The sequence below is a fragment of the Gracilinanus agilis genome, chromosome 1 (genome assembly GCF_016433145.1).
Source record: "Gracilinanus agilis isolate LMUSP501 chromosome 1, AgileGrace, whole genome shotgun sequence".
NCBI classification, from domain to species: domain Eukaryota; kingdom Metazoa; phylum Chordata; class Mammalia; order Didelphimorphia; family Didelphidae; genus Gracilinanus; species Gracilinanus agilis.
In genome coordinates, this window is record NC_058130.1 from 83,734,517 (window position 1) to 83,756,330 (window position 21,814).

Below are 21,814 nucleotides of genomic sequence, written 5' to 3' on the forward strand. Positions count from 1 at the left end.
CATAAACGAAAAAGAAAATAATTCAGATTTCTTTTCTGGAATGAAGAGAGGACCAAAAATTCTGCAAGGATTTTCTGGATCAGGAGCTCCAGGTTCTTAAATATGAAAGGGATGCCTGTCATCTTTTCCTATTTTAATTTGATTCTTTTCCTTTGTCTATGCTTTCTATTTATGTATTCATGTCCATGTTGCACTCTCCTATAAAAACCTTGCATTTCCTCTCTTTGTATTCTGAATGTACTTTTCTGTGTAAATGTTGCTTCCTCCAGTTACATGTAAGCCCCTAAAGAATGGGACTTTTTTTGTCCTTATATCCCCAGTGCCTAACATAGCATCTGGCTTATAATAGGTATGTAATAAATGCTTGTTCAATTTCACTGAGTAATGAGAAATTAATTTAAATGACCTAAATCAATCCACAAAAGCTTTTCTAACCTCTAAAAAGGCAACAACAAACAAGTAAATCAGAGTCTTAATGATGCTCTGTACAAGGTCAGTTATTGTTAGTTAAATGTTCAAGGTTGATTATTGCCAGCATATGTACTTTTGGTCATATTTATGACAGATATTATATGCAATATAATTATTATCTGTGAACTTTATAATACATTATTGTGTTCAACATGTATAATCCATTTGTGCTCATTTCACATGATTGTGATAAAGTTTTACTATTTCTAAATGATCATGGAAATTTATATAACTGTTATATCTTTGTTTTTATGATATAGCCATGATTCTTCTGAAAATGAGCCCTCGGACAACTCCTAGTTTTACATTTGGAAAAACAGGATCTTCTTTTACCATACATTTCTCAAAAACATACAGCATGAAAAGCAAGGTCCATTTGTATTCTAAATGAGTTGCCCATCAGTTTTTGAAATGAAATGAATTGTGGATCTAGTTCAGATTTTTACATTATCATGGCTTCCAGAAACAGAATTTACTATATGCTGTTCTCTACATTCCCCAACTTTGTGAGGTAAAAATAAACAAACAAATAAATAAATAAAAGGCTATACCATAAAATTAACTCTTCATCATACAATATTTCCTATTCTAATGATAGAATTTAGATCTGTGATTGACTTTACAAATCATTTTGTCCAACTCTCTCAGTTTATAAATAAGGAACTTGAGAGTCTTGATTTTTCATGTGAACAACTTGTTTCTCCATCTAGATTTCATTTCTGTCCACATAGAAAATCACCCAAAAAGGAATTCAGTGGGGATGTGGGAGTGGGCTTGAAAACTGGATAACATTTGGATGAGTAATAGTGAGAGTAGGGGAAATAAAGGATATTCCAAAGAAAAGAAACATGAGTGAATATCTCAAAATGGGTGTGGTAGCATTTGGACCAGTAGGGAACAAAAAGCCACTGAAAGCTTTTGATGAGGTGAATTCAAGGACATGACAGAATTTCAGAACAGGAAACATTAGAGATCATCTATTCAAATTGCTCATTTTCAGATGGAGAAAACTAAGGTCCAGAGTAAATAAATGACTTCTCTAAGTTCATATTGTTTGACTAGCAGCAAAGGTAAGATATTCTTCCCACTATACAAGACTGATGAAAGCAATGATTAAAGAAAGACAGCTCACAGGGTGGTGGGGGTACAGTGGAGTCAAAGAGATCAACTGGGAAACTACCTTTTTAATGAAGGAGAGGGAAGTACATCTTCCCATCTCATAGGCGTTTGGGTAAAAAAAAATGGTGCCGTGATTGACCAGGAGAATCATATTATAATAACAATATATGAAGTCGTATGGTATAATAAAACAACAACAACAACAAAAAACCCATTGGACTTTAGAGTAAGGAGATCAGGCTTTGCCACTTAACTTGCTATCTATGTGATCTTGGAGAAATTTTTTCCCCTGTTAAAATTTCAGTCATAAAATTTGTCTACAGCCCCTTTTAACTCTGATGTTCTATGACTCTAGGATGAGAAGAGAGCTCTCTTGGGAGGGGAGAAAATGATGAATTTGATTTTCTTCTCTTTGAGATCTCATAAATAAAAGCTTATTTACTTTCTAATAACCAGATACTTTTCTGTTCCTTCTCTGCCCCACATCAATTCATCTTTGTTCCCTCCAGCCTTTAAGCTTTCCCTTTTTCTCACTCTATTCTAGAATCATAGCTTGTCCCACAAGTGAGATGAGATGTGTTTGGATACCAACAAGCCCATCAGATAAGAGACTATTTAATGAGCATTTACTGAATGCCCCTCTGTACAGAGCATTGTAGTAGGTATCACATGAGGATACAAAACAAGATAGAGTTCTTTGGCTTTGAAACAGGTATAATCTTAGATGCAGCTTGCAGGAACAATGCTCTAGATTTTATCAATCCCACCACATTTCCCCAGAATCTAACTTAGTCCCCAGGGAAAGTCAGGCAGAGTCAGAAACAACATTGTCTTTCAGGATGGTACTTTGCTGAAATAGTGCCTTGCTAAATTGTCATAGATCACAGAATTTGACAATGAAATGGACTTTAGATATCTAGTCCAACCACCCAAGCTTATAAAAGAGAAAATCGAAGCGTGTTACTATGGTGAATTATGGAACTACATGGGCAAGAATTTGGAGGCACTTCACTGGAGGGAATACCTGCACTCAAGAAATCATTGCTTACCTGTTCTTCCCAGAATGGTTTATCTAGCTTCTAAAGCTAACTAAGTTCCAAATAGTCAATAACTTTGCCAGTCTGCTAATTCTCTAAAATCACTCTATCTTCTCCCATTCCCCATGCCTCAGCTCATATTGGGAATGCTGTTCTTTCCTTCTTAATCTATTAATAATCCTTAATCACTCTGCAAGAAACAGCTCAGATACCATTTCCTACATGAAGCCATCCCATATCCCACCAAATGGAAACTACTCTTCCCCTTGTTTCTCCTTTTATCTTTTTCTCCCAGGCACTTATCCCTTTTCTTGGGTCTCTCACTTATTTCCCTGATTACTGGAAGCTCTCTGAAGCTAAAATTACCTCTCATCCCTCTTTAAATTTAGAATAAGAATGAACTCCCTCATGTTTCATATGAGGAAACTGAGGCCCAAAGTGGCTAAAATGATATCCAAATTTCTACCACTAGAAGTTAAACTCAGATCCTCTGTTTCCAAAACAAATTATCTTTCCACTGTGCCACATGTCTATTCCTTGCATGTAGTAGTCTTTAATGAATGTTTGTTGAATTATATTATGCAATAGAGGCGGTTTGGTTCTATGAAAAGGACCCTGACTTGGGTGTCAGAGACACTGGATTCAGTTCACACCCTTGGCACCTGTGTGACATTGAGCAAGTCTTTCCATCTCCCTGGACATCAGTTAGCTCATCTGAAAAGTGGGGGAATTGGACTTGATGGTCTCTAAGTTCCCTTCAAGTTCTAAAACTATGACTCTGCTGACTAAGAACCTAATACAGTTTAGGAATGGAGAAACAGAGTCAAAAATAAAATGATCCTAGACATGTGGAACATCATATTTTAATATATAGAAACAACATGTTTGCATATAAGTACTAGCTAGCAATTATATAGTATAGACATTTGTATTTAACACAGCTCATTTGATATTAACAAATTCTTTGAGATAGATGTTGTTATTATTCCTGTTTTGGTGATGAGGCAACTGAGTTTGAAAGATATTAAGTAATATGCCTAGGGTCACAAAGCTGATAAGTATATGAGGCAGAATTTGAACTCAGATCTTCATCCAATACTCCAGTACAGGGAGAGCACTAACTGAGAGAAATGTATCAGAGAAGGCTTTATGGAGGAGGCGGCACCTGACCTAAACTTTAAAGGAACATAAGAATTAAAAAAAATATGGAATTGAAGAAAGTGAACATCCTAGCTATGGTGTGTAGTTTATGTCATTGTACAAAAAACAAAGGTGGAATGTTGAGTTCTAGAAATAGCTGGTAGAAAATGGTTTTGCTGTGGGGTTTTTTTAACTCACTTTTCTGTCTTAGTAACAACTCAAAGACATAAGGGCAAGGGCTAGTCTAACAAGGTTAAGTGCTTTGCCAAGGTCACACAGCTAGGAAGTGTTTGAAGTCAAATTTGAACCCAGATCCTCCCAACTCCAGACCCAGTGCTCTATCCACTGGGCCACCTCACTATCCCTGGTAGATAAATTTAAGTCATCAATATTTATGATGTATATTGAATAATGAAGATAAGTACTCTTATCAATAATTAAAAGGCTGAAATTCTTTCAGAACCTGATTTAGTCTATTCCATAAGTACCATAACCATTATGCACTTAATTTTAAATGTGGCATATCCTCTCTAGCTTCTACTAACATCCTCTTCTAATGCCTCATCATGGCACAAATGTGAGACTTCAGGTTTTGCCTTACAGATACAAGCTCCCCTAAAAATCACAGACTCAAACCCAATCCCTCCTCTATGATACCAAGACCTAGCTTGAAAATTAAAAAAAAAAACACCAAACACCTTGGTTTCCTTCTTAGAAGCAATATTGTGTATTGGTTCTAGGACAGAAGAGTGGTAAGGGCTAGACAATGGGGGTTAAGTGACTTGCTCAGGGTCACATAGCTAGAAAGTGTCTGATGTCAGATTTGAACCTGGCTCTCAATTCACTGAGCCACTTAGCTGTCCTTTTTTGCTAGACTTTCAAGGAGGGAAAGCCCATTGCCCTCTGAAGTACCCTTATCCCTCTGTTGAATGGCTTTAATTATAGATTGATCAAGTTAGGAAGGATTCAAGTAAAGGCCTTATAATGAATTATATGGCTCTTATCCAAGGACCAGCCAAAGTATGGAAAAGGACTCATTACCACAAAGTTGGCCAATGTTATCACAAATGTGTTAGCCACAGCAATTCAAGAAATGTGGAATATTGTTGATTCCGTCAGTAAAAGGCCAACCCACATGGAGCTTTCACAATTTTCTCTGCATGATATCATTGACTCTCTACCCATCTGATGAACACGAGACCTTTAAACAGCTAAACTCATGCAATATGCCTCTTTTCAACATTCCTATTTCCATCCCTGTTCTTTTCAGTGTATATTAGTATAAGCTATCTTATACTAAATATTAAAGTATTAAATGTTATCTTTCTTTGCAGAATTGATCCTACCTGACATTGTCATGCCTTTGAATGTAAATCTTGTGAAAAATTCTCTCAGGTGGCTTCAGAAAATCTTCCTTCATTTCCATGGCAACATTTCTGGGCAAAAGACTCATCAGGAGTCGTTCCTATAGGTCAAAATAAAAATAACGATAATGATAATAGTATTAATAATAAAAAAGACAAGTTAGTTCACATTTATTTTTCTTTGCTTTTCCTTCTAGGCATTTTAGATTATTACAGTATGGTTGATGACACAAGCCAATGTGAGATTTTCTGTTGTATTTCTGAAACTGCCCTAATCTTCCTCTTTTCTGTATGGAGGGTAAAGAAAATTTCTATTAAGATTTTGTACAAGTAACTAGTAACCCGTCAATATATGCATAGCTCTCTATTAACGATAAAGGTTTAAAAAAATAAAACAAATGCCACACTGGATTATAGTGCTGATTAGCTCACAGTTATTCACAATGACCATCAACAGCATAGCATTACCAACATCATTCATTCATAGATGATAGCCTTAAAGATGTATAAGACTCTAGAGGTCATTTAATTCAACATTCTTAGCCTGTCAGTTCCCTGAAGGAATTCTTCCCCTTCCTTTGTATCACTGCTTGTTTCTAAAATGTCCTTCCTCCTATTTTGACTGGTTGAAAACTTTCCCATTCTGCACATAACAATTTAGAGGCTGACGACCATAATGTTTTCTTTTCTACTAGGAAATAAAACTCTTTGAAACTCTCATATCCTTTTGTCTGGACAGCTCCAATATAGAAATCACATTTTAATATACATTACTTATAATGTCTGACGTCTCCCTAGGCTTTCCAGGGCCAGAATCATGTGATTTCATCTTTGTACCTGGAATTGCATAGGATCTAGAGCTGAAGAGATGTAAGGGATTTAGTCCAACTCCATTTTATTGATGAGGAAACAGAGGCAGAGAGGGAATTTACAGAGAGTAATTTGTCTAATGAGCCCAGATATAAATGGTGTAGCTAACACATGAGTCCAAGTCCAATAAGTTAGCAGTCTAGAACTATTTCTACCCTTTTATGATTTTTTACAATGTTTTCAGTAGTTGAAAAGACAAAAACAAGGTGGGAGTTATGTTTACCTTAATGTAACATTAAAGCATACACCCATTAAGCATCACTATGTGCAAGGCGTTGTGCTATAATCTGAAAGAGATACAAAGACAATCCTTGTCTTCAGTGTACTTAATATCTAGTAGAAAAGATGACATTAAAGATATAGTCCAGTCTGCCTTTTGATCCAACCATACCACTGCTGGGTTTATGCCCCAAAGAGATCATAAGGAAAAAGACTTGTGCAAAAATATTTATAGCCGTGTTCTTTGTGGTGGCAAAAAAATTGGAAAATGAGGGTATGCCCTTCAATTGGGGAATGGCTGAACAAATTGTAGTATCCGTTGGTGATGGAATACTATTGTGTAAAAGGAATAATGAACTGGAGGAAGCCCATGTGAACTGGAATGACCTCCAGGAATTGATACAGAATGAAAGGAGGAGAACCAGGAGAACCTTATACACAGAGACTGATACACTGTGGCACAATTGAATGTAATGGACTTCTCTACTAGCAGCAATGCAAGGATCCAGGACAATTCTGAGGGACTTATGAGAAAGAACACTATCCACATCCAAAGAAAGAACTGTGGAAGTAGAAACACATTAGAAAAACAAATACTTGATCACATGATTGGGGATATAGACTCTAAGCAATCACCCTAATGCAAATATTAATAACATGGAAATAGGCCTTGATCAATGACAAATGTAAAACCCAGTGGAATTGCTCATTGGCTATGGGAGGGGGGTGAGAGGAGGAGAGGGAAAGAACATGAATCATGTGACCATGGAAAAATAATCTAAATTAATTAATTAAATAAAAATTTTAAAATAAAAAGATATAGTTCAAAATACAATGTAAGTAAATAGTAAATACATTATTAATTGGCTTACTAACCAGTATGATCTTAAGATAAAGTTGCAACTTTGAGATTCACTTGCAGTGAATTCCTTTACCTTAATAAAGATGTAGCCTTTCCATAGGTCAATCAAGGAACCATATTGTTAAATAGTTTGGGTAGTAATCTAAACTCAATCAAAAGGCAACAGCAATCATACTTCCCCTTCTCAAAGTTTGATATGAAATCCATGCACTATGTTCAGAGATTTCATTCATTACCCATCACCCCATTTCCCCAAGTTATCTCAAAACCATATTTAAATTATCTTTTTGCATGTTGGATTAAGAGAATGCTTAATGGATATTATCTGTCTGGCTGTTATCAAGACACCTGACAAAGTCAAATGCTATATTGTTCTGAGTTTATGCATAGGTTTTAGCTCTTAAATAGAATGTCTTTGAAAGGATTTACACGTATGTGTGTGTGTTTTGTTTCTCACTGATTTTAAGCTATATATAGATTTGTTTATTTGTTTAAGACAGACTTAGGAGAAAACATATAACATATATTTAGATCATTATTCTTATGCACAATGTGTAAAATATAGGCAATAAGCAAAGTTACATATATCAGTAGATGGTTTAATAATAACTGAGACTTATAAAGTATCTACTACATGTCAAGTAAACTTTAACAGACATCTATATAAATCCTCCACAAAGTTCACCTCATCTAAGTATGGAATTAATCTTGGGACTGTTAAAAGCTATTAACATAAAATACAATCTCTGAAATACAACTAGAAAGACTTTGCATACCTAGAGCTGATTAATTCTTCAGCTAAAGTTACCAACACTGTAGTATGAAACAGATGAATACATCATTTCTCCCATCTTCTAGATATATAGTTGACTTTTTCTAAGGATTTAGAATTTTGTATTTATATATCAGTAATCCAATAGATTCATGATCTTAATTCATCCACTAGAAGAAATCATAATCTATATATTCTTTTACTCCCTATGTGGTTAGTTTGAGTTGTACGAACAGAAAAAATACCCAGGAGAAATCTCCTCATCCTCTACTTTAGTCATACTACATCTGAACTGGACAAATGAGAGTGCCCAATTCTGATTACCACATTATAGGACAGGCATTGACAAATGAGAGTACAATAAGAGTAAACTAGACACACTAAAATATCTGCTCCAGTGAAGAAAGTTGGTTTGGTGAGACTAGGGAAGAAATGGCTTAAGAGGGATGGAATAACTGCTTTCAAATAATATGAAAGGCTGATAACTAGAAGATGGATAAGGCTTGCTCTGCCTGGCTCCTAAAGGCAAGACAAAGAGCAAAGGGAATAAGTTAGAGATTTCTGCTAGAGCTAAGGGGGGAAAAGTACTTAACAATGATGGTGTATAAATCTGGAATCAGCTGTAACTGAACATTTTCCCTTATTGAAGATATTTAACATCTGGGTGGATAATCACTTTGGAAGGATCTTGATCATTTTAAGGTTTAAATAATTTTTATGCTCAATGAACTCTTAGGTCTTTTCTAACACTGAAATTACAAATATTGCACTGATCTAGAATAGTGTTATTTTTTAATTTTTTTTAAACCCTTACCTTCCATCTTGGAATCTATACTGTACTGGCTCCAAGGCCAAAGAGTGGTAAGGGTTAGGCAATGGGGATTAAGTGACTTGCCCAGGGTCAAATGACTGGGAAGTGTCTGAGGCCAGATTTGAACCTAGGATCTCTCATCTCTAGGGCTGGCTCTCAATCCACTGAGCCACCCAGCTGCCCCTAGAATAGTGGTTTTTGACCTGGGATCTATGAACATATTAAAAAACAATGTATAGTCATTTCAATACAGTTGGTTTCCTTTGCAATCTTGTGTATTGTATTTGATTGATTTAAAAACATTATTTTGATGCAGGGTTCATAGGCTTCACCAAATGCAGAAAGGGCTCATGAGACAAAAGGAGGTTAAAAACTTTTTGATCTAAAATATTTGGAAGGTGTAGGAGAGAGAAGAAGACTATAATTAATCAAGGAGTCGAAGCCATTGATGATAAAGGCAAAATGGTGTCTAGGGCCAGTACTAAGATGAAGATAGAATCAAAGATTCAGGAAAGATATCTGATAATATGAACTTCAAAAGAGAAGAGGGTGCTGTATGGTAGTAGCCATGTGACTGCAGGTGGCACCAAGGCTTAAGGAGTATACTGGCTCCTCTTCTTGACCCTGGGAGCATTTTTAGATGTCTGCTACTATTTTTTCCCCTCCATGAAACATAAAGAACTTCCACAACTGAACAATTCTATGGGGCTACATTTATAACCTGGAGCTGTCCAGCTGGAGGCAATTAAGTAAGAAAATTCTAGCTGACAGCATTTCCAGTTATAGGTGCCCTCTGTGAGATGCATAGGGATAGATTTGATGTTATGGGAGGATTGCTTCACTGAAGCAAATGGCAGATTCTTTGAATTGAAAAGAAATTGTAAAGCAGAGGGGACCAACCAGTTAGTGTTCAACCAAGTTGGTTGGTATTTTATCACAGAAGCTAGTCACTTCTTTTTGTTATGTTCACTTGTTTTTCTTCTTTATTTTGGTAACCTTAGTTAGAGGTCAATCAATCAAGGAAGCACTTCTTTCACATACAAGAATAAATTCGCTTTCCAGACTGACTCAAAAGTCCAAAAAGAAGGGGGGAAAATCCAGGCACTGATGCTTTCAATGGGAGCACGGCTTCAAAAGGCTGCTATTGAATTGCATGGTTTCTCAGACAAGTGTTTTAGATTGAATTCCAGAATTTTAAACAATCCTTTGTGTCACTAGGTACCAGTTAGATAAAACTATAAAAGTGTCTCCTAATTGAAATTAATCAAGAAATAAATACTAAGATTAGATGAAAACCATACCTGAATGACTAATAGTAAATAAGTCCCTTCAGAACCAACTGTGAAAAATCTCTTTGTTCAGAACCGTTTCTTCTATTACATGCATTATTTTTCCATTGAAAAAAAAACAATCATGGTTTTAAAATTTCCTTTTAACCTTCCCTTACTTAAAACGAATACAAATCAAGCATTTCCTGCCAAAGTATTTGTTACTTAATATTGTCAGGCCCCCTCCCCCAATTAAGACAAAATAAATTTAACCAGTTTCAAATCTGGGTCAAACAATATCTTTAAGAAAAGTTTGAGAAGTGTAAGTGGGGTTTCTAGCCTATTCATAGAAGCTCTATAACAGCTGTGCACAAAGTAGGTTTATAGAAACCTAAAGAAATCGTTTAACAAATTCTAAATAAACCAGGCTATTAGTACATACAAGGTTGGGTATTGGCATGTTGGAGAAATAATTTGGCATATATTAAGCCTTAAGTGATGATATAAGGTAGAGTCAGAAAGAGCCAATAAGTTATCCCAGGGCTGGTGACATAGACAACAGATTAGATAGATCCATAGATAGATAGATAGATAGATAGACAGACAGACAGACAGACAGACAGACAGACAGACAGATAGATATAGATAGATAGATAGATAGATAGATAGATAGACAGACAGATAGATAGATAGATAGATAGAGATAGACAGTCAACCAGCCAGCCAGAAATATACAGACAAAAAGATAGATAGATAGATAGATAGATAGATAGATAGATAGATAGATAGATAACTGCATGTATACATACATGATGTAGATACAGATATATATGATTCTAAGTATTCTGAAAACTCTTAGGTCCAAGTAAGTATATGTGTGCATGTGTGTGCCTTGGGTGGCATATGTAAGGAGTTAGGGATAAATAAATAGAAGGCGGTGTGGGACTGAGATCATCTATGTGTATGAGGGAGGAAGGAAGCGAGACAAAGAAGGAAAGAAAAATATGGAGAGAGATGGGGAAATGGAGAAAGTTAGATGGGAAAATGAAAGGAGAGGGGGGAGGAAAGGGAAAGAAGAAAAAGAAAGGGAGGGGGAGGGAAAGAGAGGGAAGAAGAAGGGTGGGAAAAAGAGAAAGACAAAGAGATTTTGTTTTAAAAACTGGACCTGTAATTGAATTAGTATAAGGAGCTCTCATCACCAATGTGACCCCTTCTAGACTTAGACAATCCCCTGGGAAACTAAATTGCCTAGGGTCACTAGGCAAGTATTTGACTGGGGCAGGACTTGAATCCAAAGCCAAGTCTCTATTATGCAACACTATTATATGCATGTGTATATGTAAATAGATTCCATTAAGTCAAATTGGAGGTGAATACTAAGGTCATTTTAAGAAAAAATCTCTTTCCAGACTTTCAAATCTCCCACACCAGTTTTTTCCTCATCCAATAGGAAAAAATCCCCAAAGCAAACCATTTAAGCTACTCTGATGTTTTAAATTTTCCAAAAATCTTTCTAATTCAGACCTACATTCTGTTGATCCTCCACTGAGACTTTATTGGGATGATTTAAAATTTAAAACACAGGAAAGCTAAAATAATTAGCAGCTACTGGTTTCCCAGCTCCATCTAAAAACCTTCTCCCTCCTTATTTAAATTTACCATAAAATTTACCAAATAACTGTAAAAATGTCCTAATTGATCTCTCTGCTTCTAGTTATCTCTCCATTAATCTATTCTCCACACAACTGCTAAAATAATCTTCCAAGTATAAAAGTCTGACCGTGTCACTCTCCTCCTCAAAATATTGTTCACGCTAGGACAAAATACAAATTTCTCTCTCTCCCTGTTGGAGTCACTGTCCAACTCTCTTCAGCAGCCATTTCAAATATTGTCATCTGTCCTCAAGACTTTCACATTCTCTCTTTCTAATTCAAGGGTTCTAACTGGAGGAGTGAAGTAATTAGATCTATGCACAAGTGATATTAGTATGTCATCAGAAAGAAGGATGGATTTAGATGAGGGAAGAGTGAAGAGGCAGGAGGCAAGGTGGGTGGAAATAAAGGCTGGAAATCTTATCACATAGAGACAATAGACAATGACTTACTGATCCTCTTCAGTTGTTTTTTCTTAGAAACTGATCTAAACTAGTGAGAGATTTTTTTGGATTCACAAGATCTCATTTAAAATCTGAGTGTCAAAAACTGCACTTGTTACATTTAATAATGATAAATGGAAGGAAATGAATACTTTAGAATTTTCTTTTCCTCATTACAAAATTTATAAAATGTTTATTTATGTTTTCTGGGAAGTTGATTTTCTGAAAATGGAAATCAATAGAAAAATGTAAGGATGGAAAGTTGGTATATGGCAGCTAGGTGGCACAATGTATAGAATACAAGTCAGGAAGATTGATCTTCATGAGTTCAATCTGGACATATTCACTTACTAGCTGTGTGACCCTAGGCAAGTCACTTATCTCAGTTCCTCATCTGCAAAATGTGCTGGAAAAGGAAACAGCAAACCATTCCAGTATCTTTGCCAAGAAAACCTCAAATGAGGTCCCAAAGAGTCAGAAACAACTGAAAAACGACTGAAAGATTAGTATGTCCAACAGAACTATCTCATTTATCTTTGAAAAAAATAGTATTTTGAGAAAAGGAACATACTGGTGTTGTGATACATTATATAAATTTCCAGAATCAGAAACCTACAAGAAAATATGAATTTCATCCTCTGCAGAAATCTCAATTCAATATGTCTAAAACATAATACAGAATTTGGTGTATTTCTTTAAAAAAAAATTCACCCTTTCTCCATAATTCTACCACGTTCTTTCAAAGACCATGTCATCCTCCCAATCTCTCAATTTATTACTTTGGAATTTTCCTCAATTCTTCACCCTCCCTCACCAAATATATAATCAGCTGCCAGATTTTGCCATCTCTACTTCTGCAACATTGTTTGCATCTGACTCCTTCTCTCAAGTCACAGTTACCAACTTAGGTCAAGTCCTTCGGTCCTCTCATCCATATCATTGCAACAGTTTCCTGGTTGGTCTCCCTGTTTTGAGTCTCCTAACTTTAATTCACAATCCTCATGACTGCCAGATATAACAATGTTGGCATGAAATTGTTAAAGTATAATTATTTCCTTTGTGTTAACTTATTGTAATAAACTAAGGAAATGGGGAATGACATGTTGCTGGTTGCAATTACATTATTAACTGGTTTTGTTTAATTGTCTTAAACTGTGGATTGCTTCACTTGTGGATTAATTTTATTAATGATAATAAAAGGGATAAAAGGAAATTTATGTTGTGAGGAAGTTTAGGGGGAAAGGACAGGCAAATAAAGGTCAACTAAGTGTTCTCATTGACCACAGAATCTTAGCTGTGAAGAAACTAGCTAGTTAAGATATTATTTAGGATATGCATGACTGAAAAAGGAAGTAGGGCAACCATGTTGTGAGGCTCAGAGATAACAGATGTATGGCCTGAATGATGTATTTGTATGCCAGAAATATGGTACTAGAGTGAGTAGAAGGCCTTCAATGCATTAAGAATGCCCTCTATGTAAACTTTTGAAGAAAACATAAACAGCAATTACAAACTCAAGTTAATTCAATAAATGATTATTAAGGACCTGCAATTTTTCATGCTTGGGGCTAGCCACTGGGGATATAAAGACAAAAATTATACAAGACATAAAAAACTTGCCATCTACATGGATGGAGAGTACCCCCACTGAATCCAAATGAGGTGATATTTTTTTTAAATCACAATGGATTTAATTGACATTAAGATGATTTCTCAAACTCACAAATACTTCTATGATACTCTAGGGAAGTATTTTAGGAGCATGGTAGACAAGGAGGGATGATTCACATTTTGCAGAGCTAGTCTTCCAATTTAACTTTTTATTTCCATTTTTTTATCAACCTGTAATTCTGATCATTATCTGTTTCTTCTGTTTTTTTTTAAAAAATCCAAATTATGCATATAATATAAGGTCTTTTTCCTGCCTTGTGTGTAAATGCTTTCTGCTCATAGCAAAGTACAAGCATGGGTTTATTTTTAATCAAAATCACATCAAAGCTATAATGACACATTTTCCACCATTCTGATTTTTCCTGAGACTAAAAGGAGTAGGAAGCAGTGAAAAACAGGTATTGCTTGTATAAGGAGTGTTAACTTGGCCATTTCCTACCTCTTTCATCTTATAGAAGAAACAGATCAAGTTCGATTTGGGGATTCAAAATGTTTTTCTTCTCCCCTGACTTCAGATGTAACCTTTATGCTTTATAGAGGTTTTTCGAATAGGTTACTTCTGAGCTTGGTGGCTATTTATGGATTATCTTCTAAAAAGAAAAAGGATGCTCCCTGCCAAGCCCCTTAGTAAGGTATAGAATGGAGAAAAAAATTAAAACTTACAAAAATCAAGTATTTAATACATGTTTATATATATTATATGAAAGCATAAAAATATATTCAGAAAAAAATGCAGTACAGAAAAACCTGTAACCACTGGGGACTTGTACAGTTTAGGTAGAGTTTCTTGTGGTCCCATCACACTAGGGATTCTTGTTTCCTCTGTGGAATACTCTGACTCTCCCTAGTCTTCCTTCCCCATTTAGCTCTCTTTGTTAACCTTCAGAAATGGGTTATTTGCATTTCAGAATTCAACGACAAAACCAATGTCCATTTATTAGCATCTACAATGTGCAGAGTGCTGTGTCAAGTGTTAAGGAAAATACAAAGACAGTCCCTGACCTTGGGAGCTTATGATAAAGTAACATAAGATATAATTATAAATAATCTTAATTTAAAAATACATGGAAAGGGAATTCCATGTCTGGGGCAGAAAACAGATTTGTGATTTCATTACTTCATTAGTTTAGAGAACACTTGGTATGGTACCTTCACTGATGCAAATGGGTAACTTAGAGTTGCCTACAGCCCTGAAAGATTAAGCCCTTTCCCCCTGGTCCCACAGTTAACATGTGCTATAAGCAGAATCTGAACCCTTCTATTCACTATGCTATGTTGGCTATCAGTAAAACCGCTGAAGAAGTGAAAAGCCAACATAGTACAAAGTAGAGATGGGAGAATTGTCATTAATAAAAGTGGAGATCAAGAAATCCAACATGTTGGAAATGGTATTTGAGTTTGACTTTAAATGGAAAAGGAAGCATTTGAGGCATAGGGGAGAGTATGAATGATACCATTGAGAAAGGAAAGCTCAGGGAATATTTGGATGACAGAAAATTGCCCAGTTTGTCTCATCTGGGGTGTAAATGGAGAGGAGTAGTATGAGATAAGGTTGAAAAGGAAAAGTGGCACCAAATAGGGGAGAGCCTGAGATCCTTAGTCAAAGAATGTGAACTTTTACTTAATAACCAAAAGTGGACTACGAGAGAATTGTGAACACAGTAGTGAAATGCACAAATCTCTGTAGAAAGAAAATTAATTTGGACAGAATAAAAGCATTTTAGGAGCCTGTTAGAACAGATAGGAGAGATCTTGATAAGTATTACTATTAGGGTGATAGAAATGAGACTAATTATAATAACTAATATTTATATAGCAATTAAAGTTTTCCAAAGCTCTTTCTATATACTGTCTTGTTTGATCTTGACAATAATTGTGAGGTAGATACTATTATTATAATAATTTTCTGTATAAAGAAACTGAGACTCTGAGAGGCAAGTCACTTGTCTAGGATTGCAAAGCTACTAGATGATTGTGGTAGGATTTAAACCTAGGTCTTCCTGACTCTAAACTCAAAGTTCTATCTACTATGCAATGCTGCCTCTAAGAAGAATGCTTTGATTGGATGGGAAAGATTTAATGAAGGGGAGTCTACAGGAGATGGTAACTGATCTGACATGAGAGGTGATGGAGAGGAAGAGGAAAAGCCAAAGAATGCACCTCAAGCTAGTGAAAATGAGATTCCTAAGAAGCAAGGCCATTTGAGTCTTGCTTGAGGATGGGGAATCCACCTCCTTCCAAGGAAGTCCATTCCACTTTTGGACAGTTCAATTCTCTCTTGAATTTCATCACTGACCTCCCTACTTTTTCCCTCCTAAAAATATCTGTCCTATTTCAGCAGAGTTATAAAATATTCTTTCTAACATAATCACCCTACTTATTGCCATGCAGGGTTGACATCTATTGTTCAACCACCTAATTTTCTTCTTGGCAGCACAGTGGATAAAGAATTAGATCAAGATTCAGCTCTGTCACTGACTGTGACCTTGTATGAGGGATCCAACCCCCTCACTGTAGTGAACTCTCTTATATCATGTGGGGAGAACACCTGCCCCTAGCTAATTCAAAGAGTTTTGTGTTGCTTGCTAAGATAGCATAAATGAAAATTCCCGCCTTTTCAACTTCCTACATTTTAATTGTTGCATTCATAGTGTTGTGTGTTCACTACATGCTTCCTCCTCATACAATCAGGCTCTTTTAATGCAGGAATTCTTGTTTATTTAATTTTGAGTCCCCCAACACCTAAAATAGTGATTCCTGCATAATGGGCACTTAATAAACACTAGTTGAATTTAATTTTGAGATAACTACATCTTAAGTTGATGAAACTTTGAAAATTGGCGGAAATTTCATGAATATCTTCCAGCCCCACATTTTCCAGATCACAGACTAAGAACCATAAGGGATATCTGCCATCTCCTAGTCCACACTTCATTTTACAGAAGAGGAAACAGATACAGAGATTTTTAGGTGACTTGCTCAAGGTCACACAGATTATAGACAACAGAGTTGCATTTAAATCCAAGTCCTCTGTCATGAAATTCAGGTTTTGTTCCACTGTATAAGACAATGGAATTTAAGAGTTCATGATTTGCCTATGTCTATGAAGTCAATTAGTGGCAGAGTTGGCATTGCTATCTCAGGTATTCTGACTCCCAAATTAGTTGTTTTTTGGTGTTTATTTTTTCTGCTATCACCGAATCTTATATCAGAGTTCCTTTTGGTTTTGTGTCAATGTGTATATTATATATCTGCATGGTCAAAGAGGCAAGGTGTGGGTGAGAGATTTTAAAATATTCTAGTCAACAGTCTGCGAACATGGAACTCATTGAATTAGAAAAAAGTGGAAAATGGCTGGTATAAACTTGCGTTCCCTGCTAATAACTAAGTAGATCAGAGTTTGGAGCAGTAGAAATGGAGGTCCTTCATAGACTAACATAACTCATGGCTAAAAGCCACTGCCTTTGGGGTTCTCTGATGGATCAGGAATGAATTAGAAAACAAGCCCGAGGAACAGGCCGTTCTCCCTAACAGTTTCCAGTGAGACTCTCGACACGGTAAGGAGACCACAACAGACTAAAGATAATCATGATAATCAGAAGAGACATTAGCTAAATGGACTACTCTAATGACTTGCAGAGATTGTACTCTGCTTGTATTTCAAAGGGATGAATTAACCTCTTATGTTTAAGGTAGGTAAAATTATCTTAAGCAGACTTAAAAATAAATTTTAAAATCTTAATTACATGATTAATCCTTTTCTTGCTTTGTTAATTTAGAGACAAAGGGATTTAGGACCAAGTGTCATTTATTACCAATGTTCTCCTTTACTTAGATGTAATAGAATGAATCTGTAGGCTCACCAGTTAAGTCAAATGGAAAGATAGTGAAGCATATGATGAAGCATTCAAGTAATACAATTCTTGGAAGGAACAAAATGGAGAGATAATGTGGACTAAATAATAAAATAGTTAAATGGATTTGGAACTGGTTTAGGACTTGCTAATGCTTTAATATCAATTTGAGAGGGGGCTTTCAGTAGAGAACATCACATATCTGCATTTTTGTCAATGATTTGAATTAAGGCAAAGGCATAATGCTTATATTTTTCATTGTCCAAAGGTAAGATTAACAGCTAGAATGACAATGACAGAATCAAAAACCAAATAAAGATTTGAAGAGGTCAGGGGATTAGGCTAGTAAGATGAAATAAGATAAATATAGTGTCTTATACTTGGGTACAACAAATCAGTTTCAAAAATATAAAATCATGGAGGACAGTAATTGTTTTGCAAAAGATAGGTTTTTTTTTAGTAAGTTGCAAGTCCAATATGAATGAAAATAGAGATGTGGCCACCAAAAAAGACTAATGCAATAATGTTCAGTATTTAGAGAGATATGGATTCCAGAAAAAAAGAGGTGATAATATCTATGTCAAGTGCCTATATGGCCATTGGGATGAATTGTTCACATCCACCTGTTCCACTGGAAAGTGTGAATTCTTCACACTCTTTGGTTGTGGCAGCCAACAAGGCTTCTACGTAATGTAGAAAAGGATTAAATGTTTTATATTTAGGGAAAGAGCTTCACTCAAGTGTTATATGATTGATTTTTTGATTTCTTTTTTTTTAACTCGTTAAAAATTTTTTGAGTTCTAAATTCTCTCCCTCCTTCCTTCTTTTCTTTGCTCCTTTCCTTCCTTCCTCCCACTTGTCTCCTTGAGACAGTAAGCAATCAGATATAGATTTTATATGTGCAATCATCTAGAACATTTTTTCATATTAGTCCTTTTGTGAAGAAAACTCATAAAAATAAAGAAAGTAAAATATAACATGCTTCTGTCTGGATTCAGTCTCCATCAGTTCTTTTTCTGTAGGTAGATGGGATTTTTTCATCATGAATCTCTTGGGATTGCTTTGGATCATTGTATCTCTGAAAAAAGCTAAGTCCTTTACAATAGTTCATCATACAATATTACTTTCCACTTTGTATTACTATGTACAATGTTCTCCTGATTCTTTTCATTTCACTCTGCATCAGTTCATGCAAGTCTTTCCAGGTTTTTCTAAAATCATTCTGCTCATCATTTCTAATAATATTCTATTAGAATCATATAGCACAACTTGTTCAGCAATTCCCCAATTAATGGCCATTCTTACACTTTCCAATTCTTTGCCACCACAAAAAGAGATGCTATAAATATGTTTGTACATATAGGCCCCTAAACTTTTTTTATCTGTTTGGGATGCATAGGTACTAGTGGTATTGCTGAGTCAAGGGATATGTAAAATTTTATAGACCTCTGGGCATGTTTCAAATTGCTCAGCAGAATGGTTAAATCAGTTCACAACTCTCCCAATAGTACATTAGTGGCTCAATTTTCCCACATCTCCTTCAATATTTTTCATTTTCCTTTTCTGTCATAATAGCCAGTCTGATGGGTATCAGAGTGATGATGCCTCAGAGTTGTTTTAATTTGCATTTCTCTAATCAATAGTGATTTAGAACATTTTTTTCATGCCTCTAGCTATAATTACTTCATCTAAAAACTGCCTTTTCCTATCCTCTGACCATATATCAATTGGGGAAGGACTTGTATTCTTATGCATTTGACTCATTTCTCTATGTATCTAAGAAATGAGGTCTTTATCAGAAAAGTTCCCTGTAAAATTTTTTCAGTTATGATTACTGTGTATTTCCCTCTATCCTATTTTCCTCCTTTTAATTCTACTTTCTCTGTCCTTTTGCCCTGTCCATCCACAAATGTTTTGTCTGTTTTACTTCTTAATGTCACAAGCAGGGAGGTACCAATTCACTAAAAAGCTAAAAGTTTCCCTCAAGGAAGATATTAGATATAGAGGAGAGGGAGACAAAGAAGAAAAGGGAAATTATACTAGGTAGGAAAAAGAGGCAATCTAAAGCAGATATTGCCTGTTCACAAGTAAAGCAAGGTCCAGAAGACCAGAGGTTTTTCTAGGCTACCAGATGCAGGAATCATCACAGATCACTGCCCTTTTCCCAAGTGTAATATGCACAGGTCTGGGACAGTCACAGAACGACAAGACACTGAGGGAACTAATATTGCACACTCTCTGAACACCATTCCCTGAACATAAGCTGATCAGTAAGCAGTGACATAGATAAGAGGAATGCTTCCTGGAAACCCCCCACTGCCACAATTGCACTGCTCAGCCATGCCTGAGAGTCCAACCTGGCTCCTCAACTCGCTCATTTCTTATATACCATCTCTTGGTAAACATAGAACTGCGTTGTTCAGGCTGAGGATCTGAACAGACCGTGCTCCCATCACCACATTCCTTAAAGAACTCAGAAAGATTCAGTGCAGGGTGGAAAGGAAGATACAATCAGCCAGATGACTAATGGAACTGTTGCTAACATAGAGGCAATAGCTCAGGGCACAATAATGCCTTTGATTTCCCCCCCACTCCAATATTAGTATCTCCTACTTGTATGGTATTTATAAAGCAGATTTCTCATAATACCTTCTGCCAGAGGTACCCTAAATATGGTTACCCTTATTTGATGCATATAAAAATGAAAAAGGAGCATGTTAGAATGATTGGAGAGCTGAACTCAGAGAGACAGGATGTCAAGACCTTGGATGAAGTACCATTTCTCCTCTGAAACATATCAGCTGTGTGACTCTGGCTCAGTAACTTAAAATCTCACTGTCCAGGAAAATATTTTCAAGATTATAAATTACACAGCAATCTGCATTGGTAGAAGGAATTTTCCCATTAGGAACTACCTATAATCATGACATCACAGTATTGGTTATAGAAAAAAATAAAGATGAACTGTGGTAGTAAAGAGATAGGGCCAGATCTGTAATAAAAAAAAAACCTTGGTTCAAATTTCTCCTCTGATGATAACAATAATAATAACTTGCAGTTAGATAGAACTTTAAGTTTTACGAAGTTCTTTGACCTTTGCAATATGCCTGTGAAAATGCTACTATTATCCTCCTTTTTACAGATGAGGGAATTGAGGCTGAGAGAAGTTAAGTGATTTGCCTAGAGTCACAGAGGTAGCAAGTATCTAAGAGTGGATTCAAACTCAGGTTTTCCTGATTATGAAATGAGTACTAGTGAAATGTGAAATTCCAAAGCCTTCAGTTTTCCTTCTTTGTAAAAGGAGAGAACTGAACTAGATGATTTCTAAGGTTCTTTCTAGGATCTTCTAAAGCTCAGGGATTTTAAATGACTCATCCATTTACTAAGAACTATAAAATGTATTCATATACATGCTTTCCTCTCAAGAATTTTGTGACAGGTAGTTCGGCTAGAACACTCCAACCTAAGAAAAAGGCTCTGGCCATTCCATTCTTCCTACTTTTCAGTGAGGAAGGGAATGCAAGAATCACATTTGGCTGGGAATATATGCTTATAAATATACTATGGGTCTTCTGAAGTGCAGAAAAACTATAAAAATATACAGAAATATAAGAAATGTTTTTGTTCACACATAACTAGAGGATCCTTGGTCTCTGGAACTTGAGGCATAAAAGTTAAGATTCAGTCTTTAATATTAAAAAAAAAGATCTCCCCTTTATTCAGAAGGTGAGCAACTAACTGGATTATAACTACTAACTAGATAATCATCTATGTAGATGGCACAGTGGATAGAATTCCTGGCCTAAAGTCAGGAAGACCTGAGTTCAAATATAGCCTTGGATAATTATTAGCTATGTGTCTATTGTAAAAGGGAATAATGACCCTTGTAATTGATCAGTGTTAATAGCTATCACTAGTTGTTGACCATTGAGGGAATTGAGGAAACTGCTGGAGACTAGTTATAAATAGTATTCCTATTTATTGAACTATTAAAAGGAAAGGAGTAGTATTCAGTTGAGGTATTTATATAGTTCTCTAATCTAAGAAGTTCTATCTATAAACCTTTTCCCAAAGCTATCTTGCAAGAGATTTTCTTCTTCCTTGGTAAACCAAGGCTAATTTCTCCCTTTCTTATCTATTAAAATAAATCTACCTTACTAAATTATTCTAAAATATATCTTAATAATATAATTTCTTTATATAAGAAACTTCTCCAGCAATCTTCCTCTATTTATAAAGTAAAAAGTTTTTCTTCTCATAC

At 35.6% G+C, this 21,814-nt stretch overlaps 1 protein-coding gene across 1 annotated transcript in view; it reads right to left on the minus strand.

Moving 5' to 3' along the window:
• The window catches only part of ADCY1 (adenylate cyclase 1), a 224,060-nt gene that overhangs the window by 183,300 nt on the left and 18,946 nt on the right, over positions 1-21,814 (minus strand). Inside the window, exon 2 of the mRNA XM_044676500.1 lies at positions 5,114-5,232. Within this exon, the coding sequence (XP_044532435.1) occupies positions 5,114-5,232 (119 nt within the window). The remainder of the gene's footprint in view (positions 1-5,113; positions 5,233-21,814) is intronic.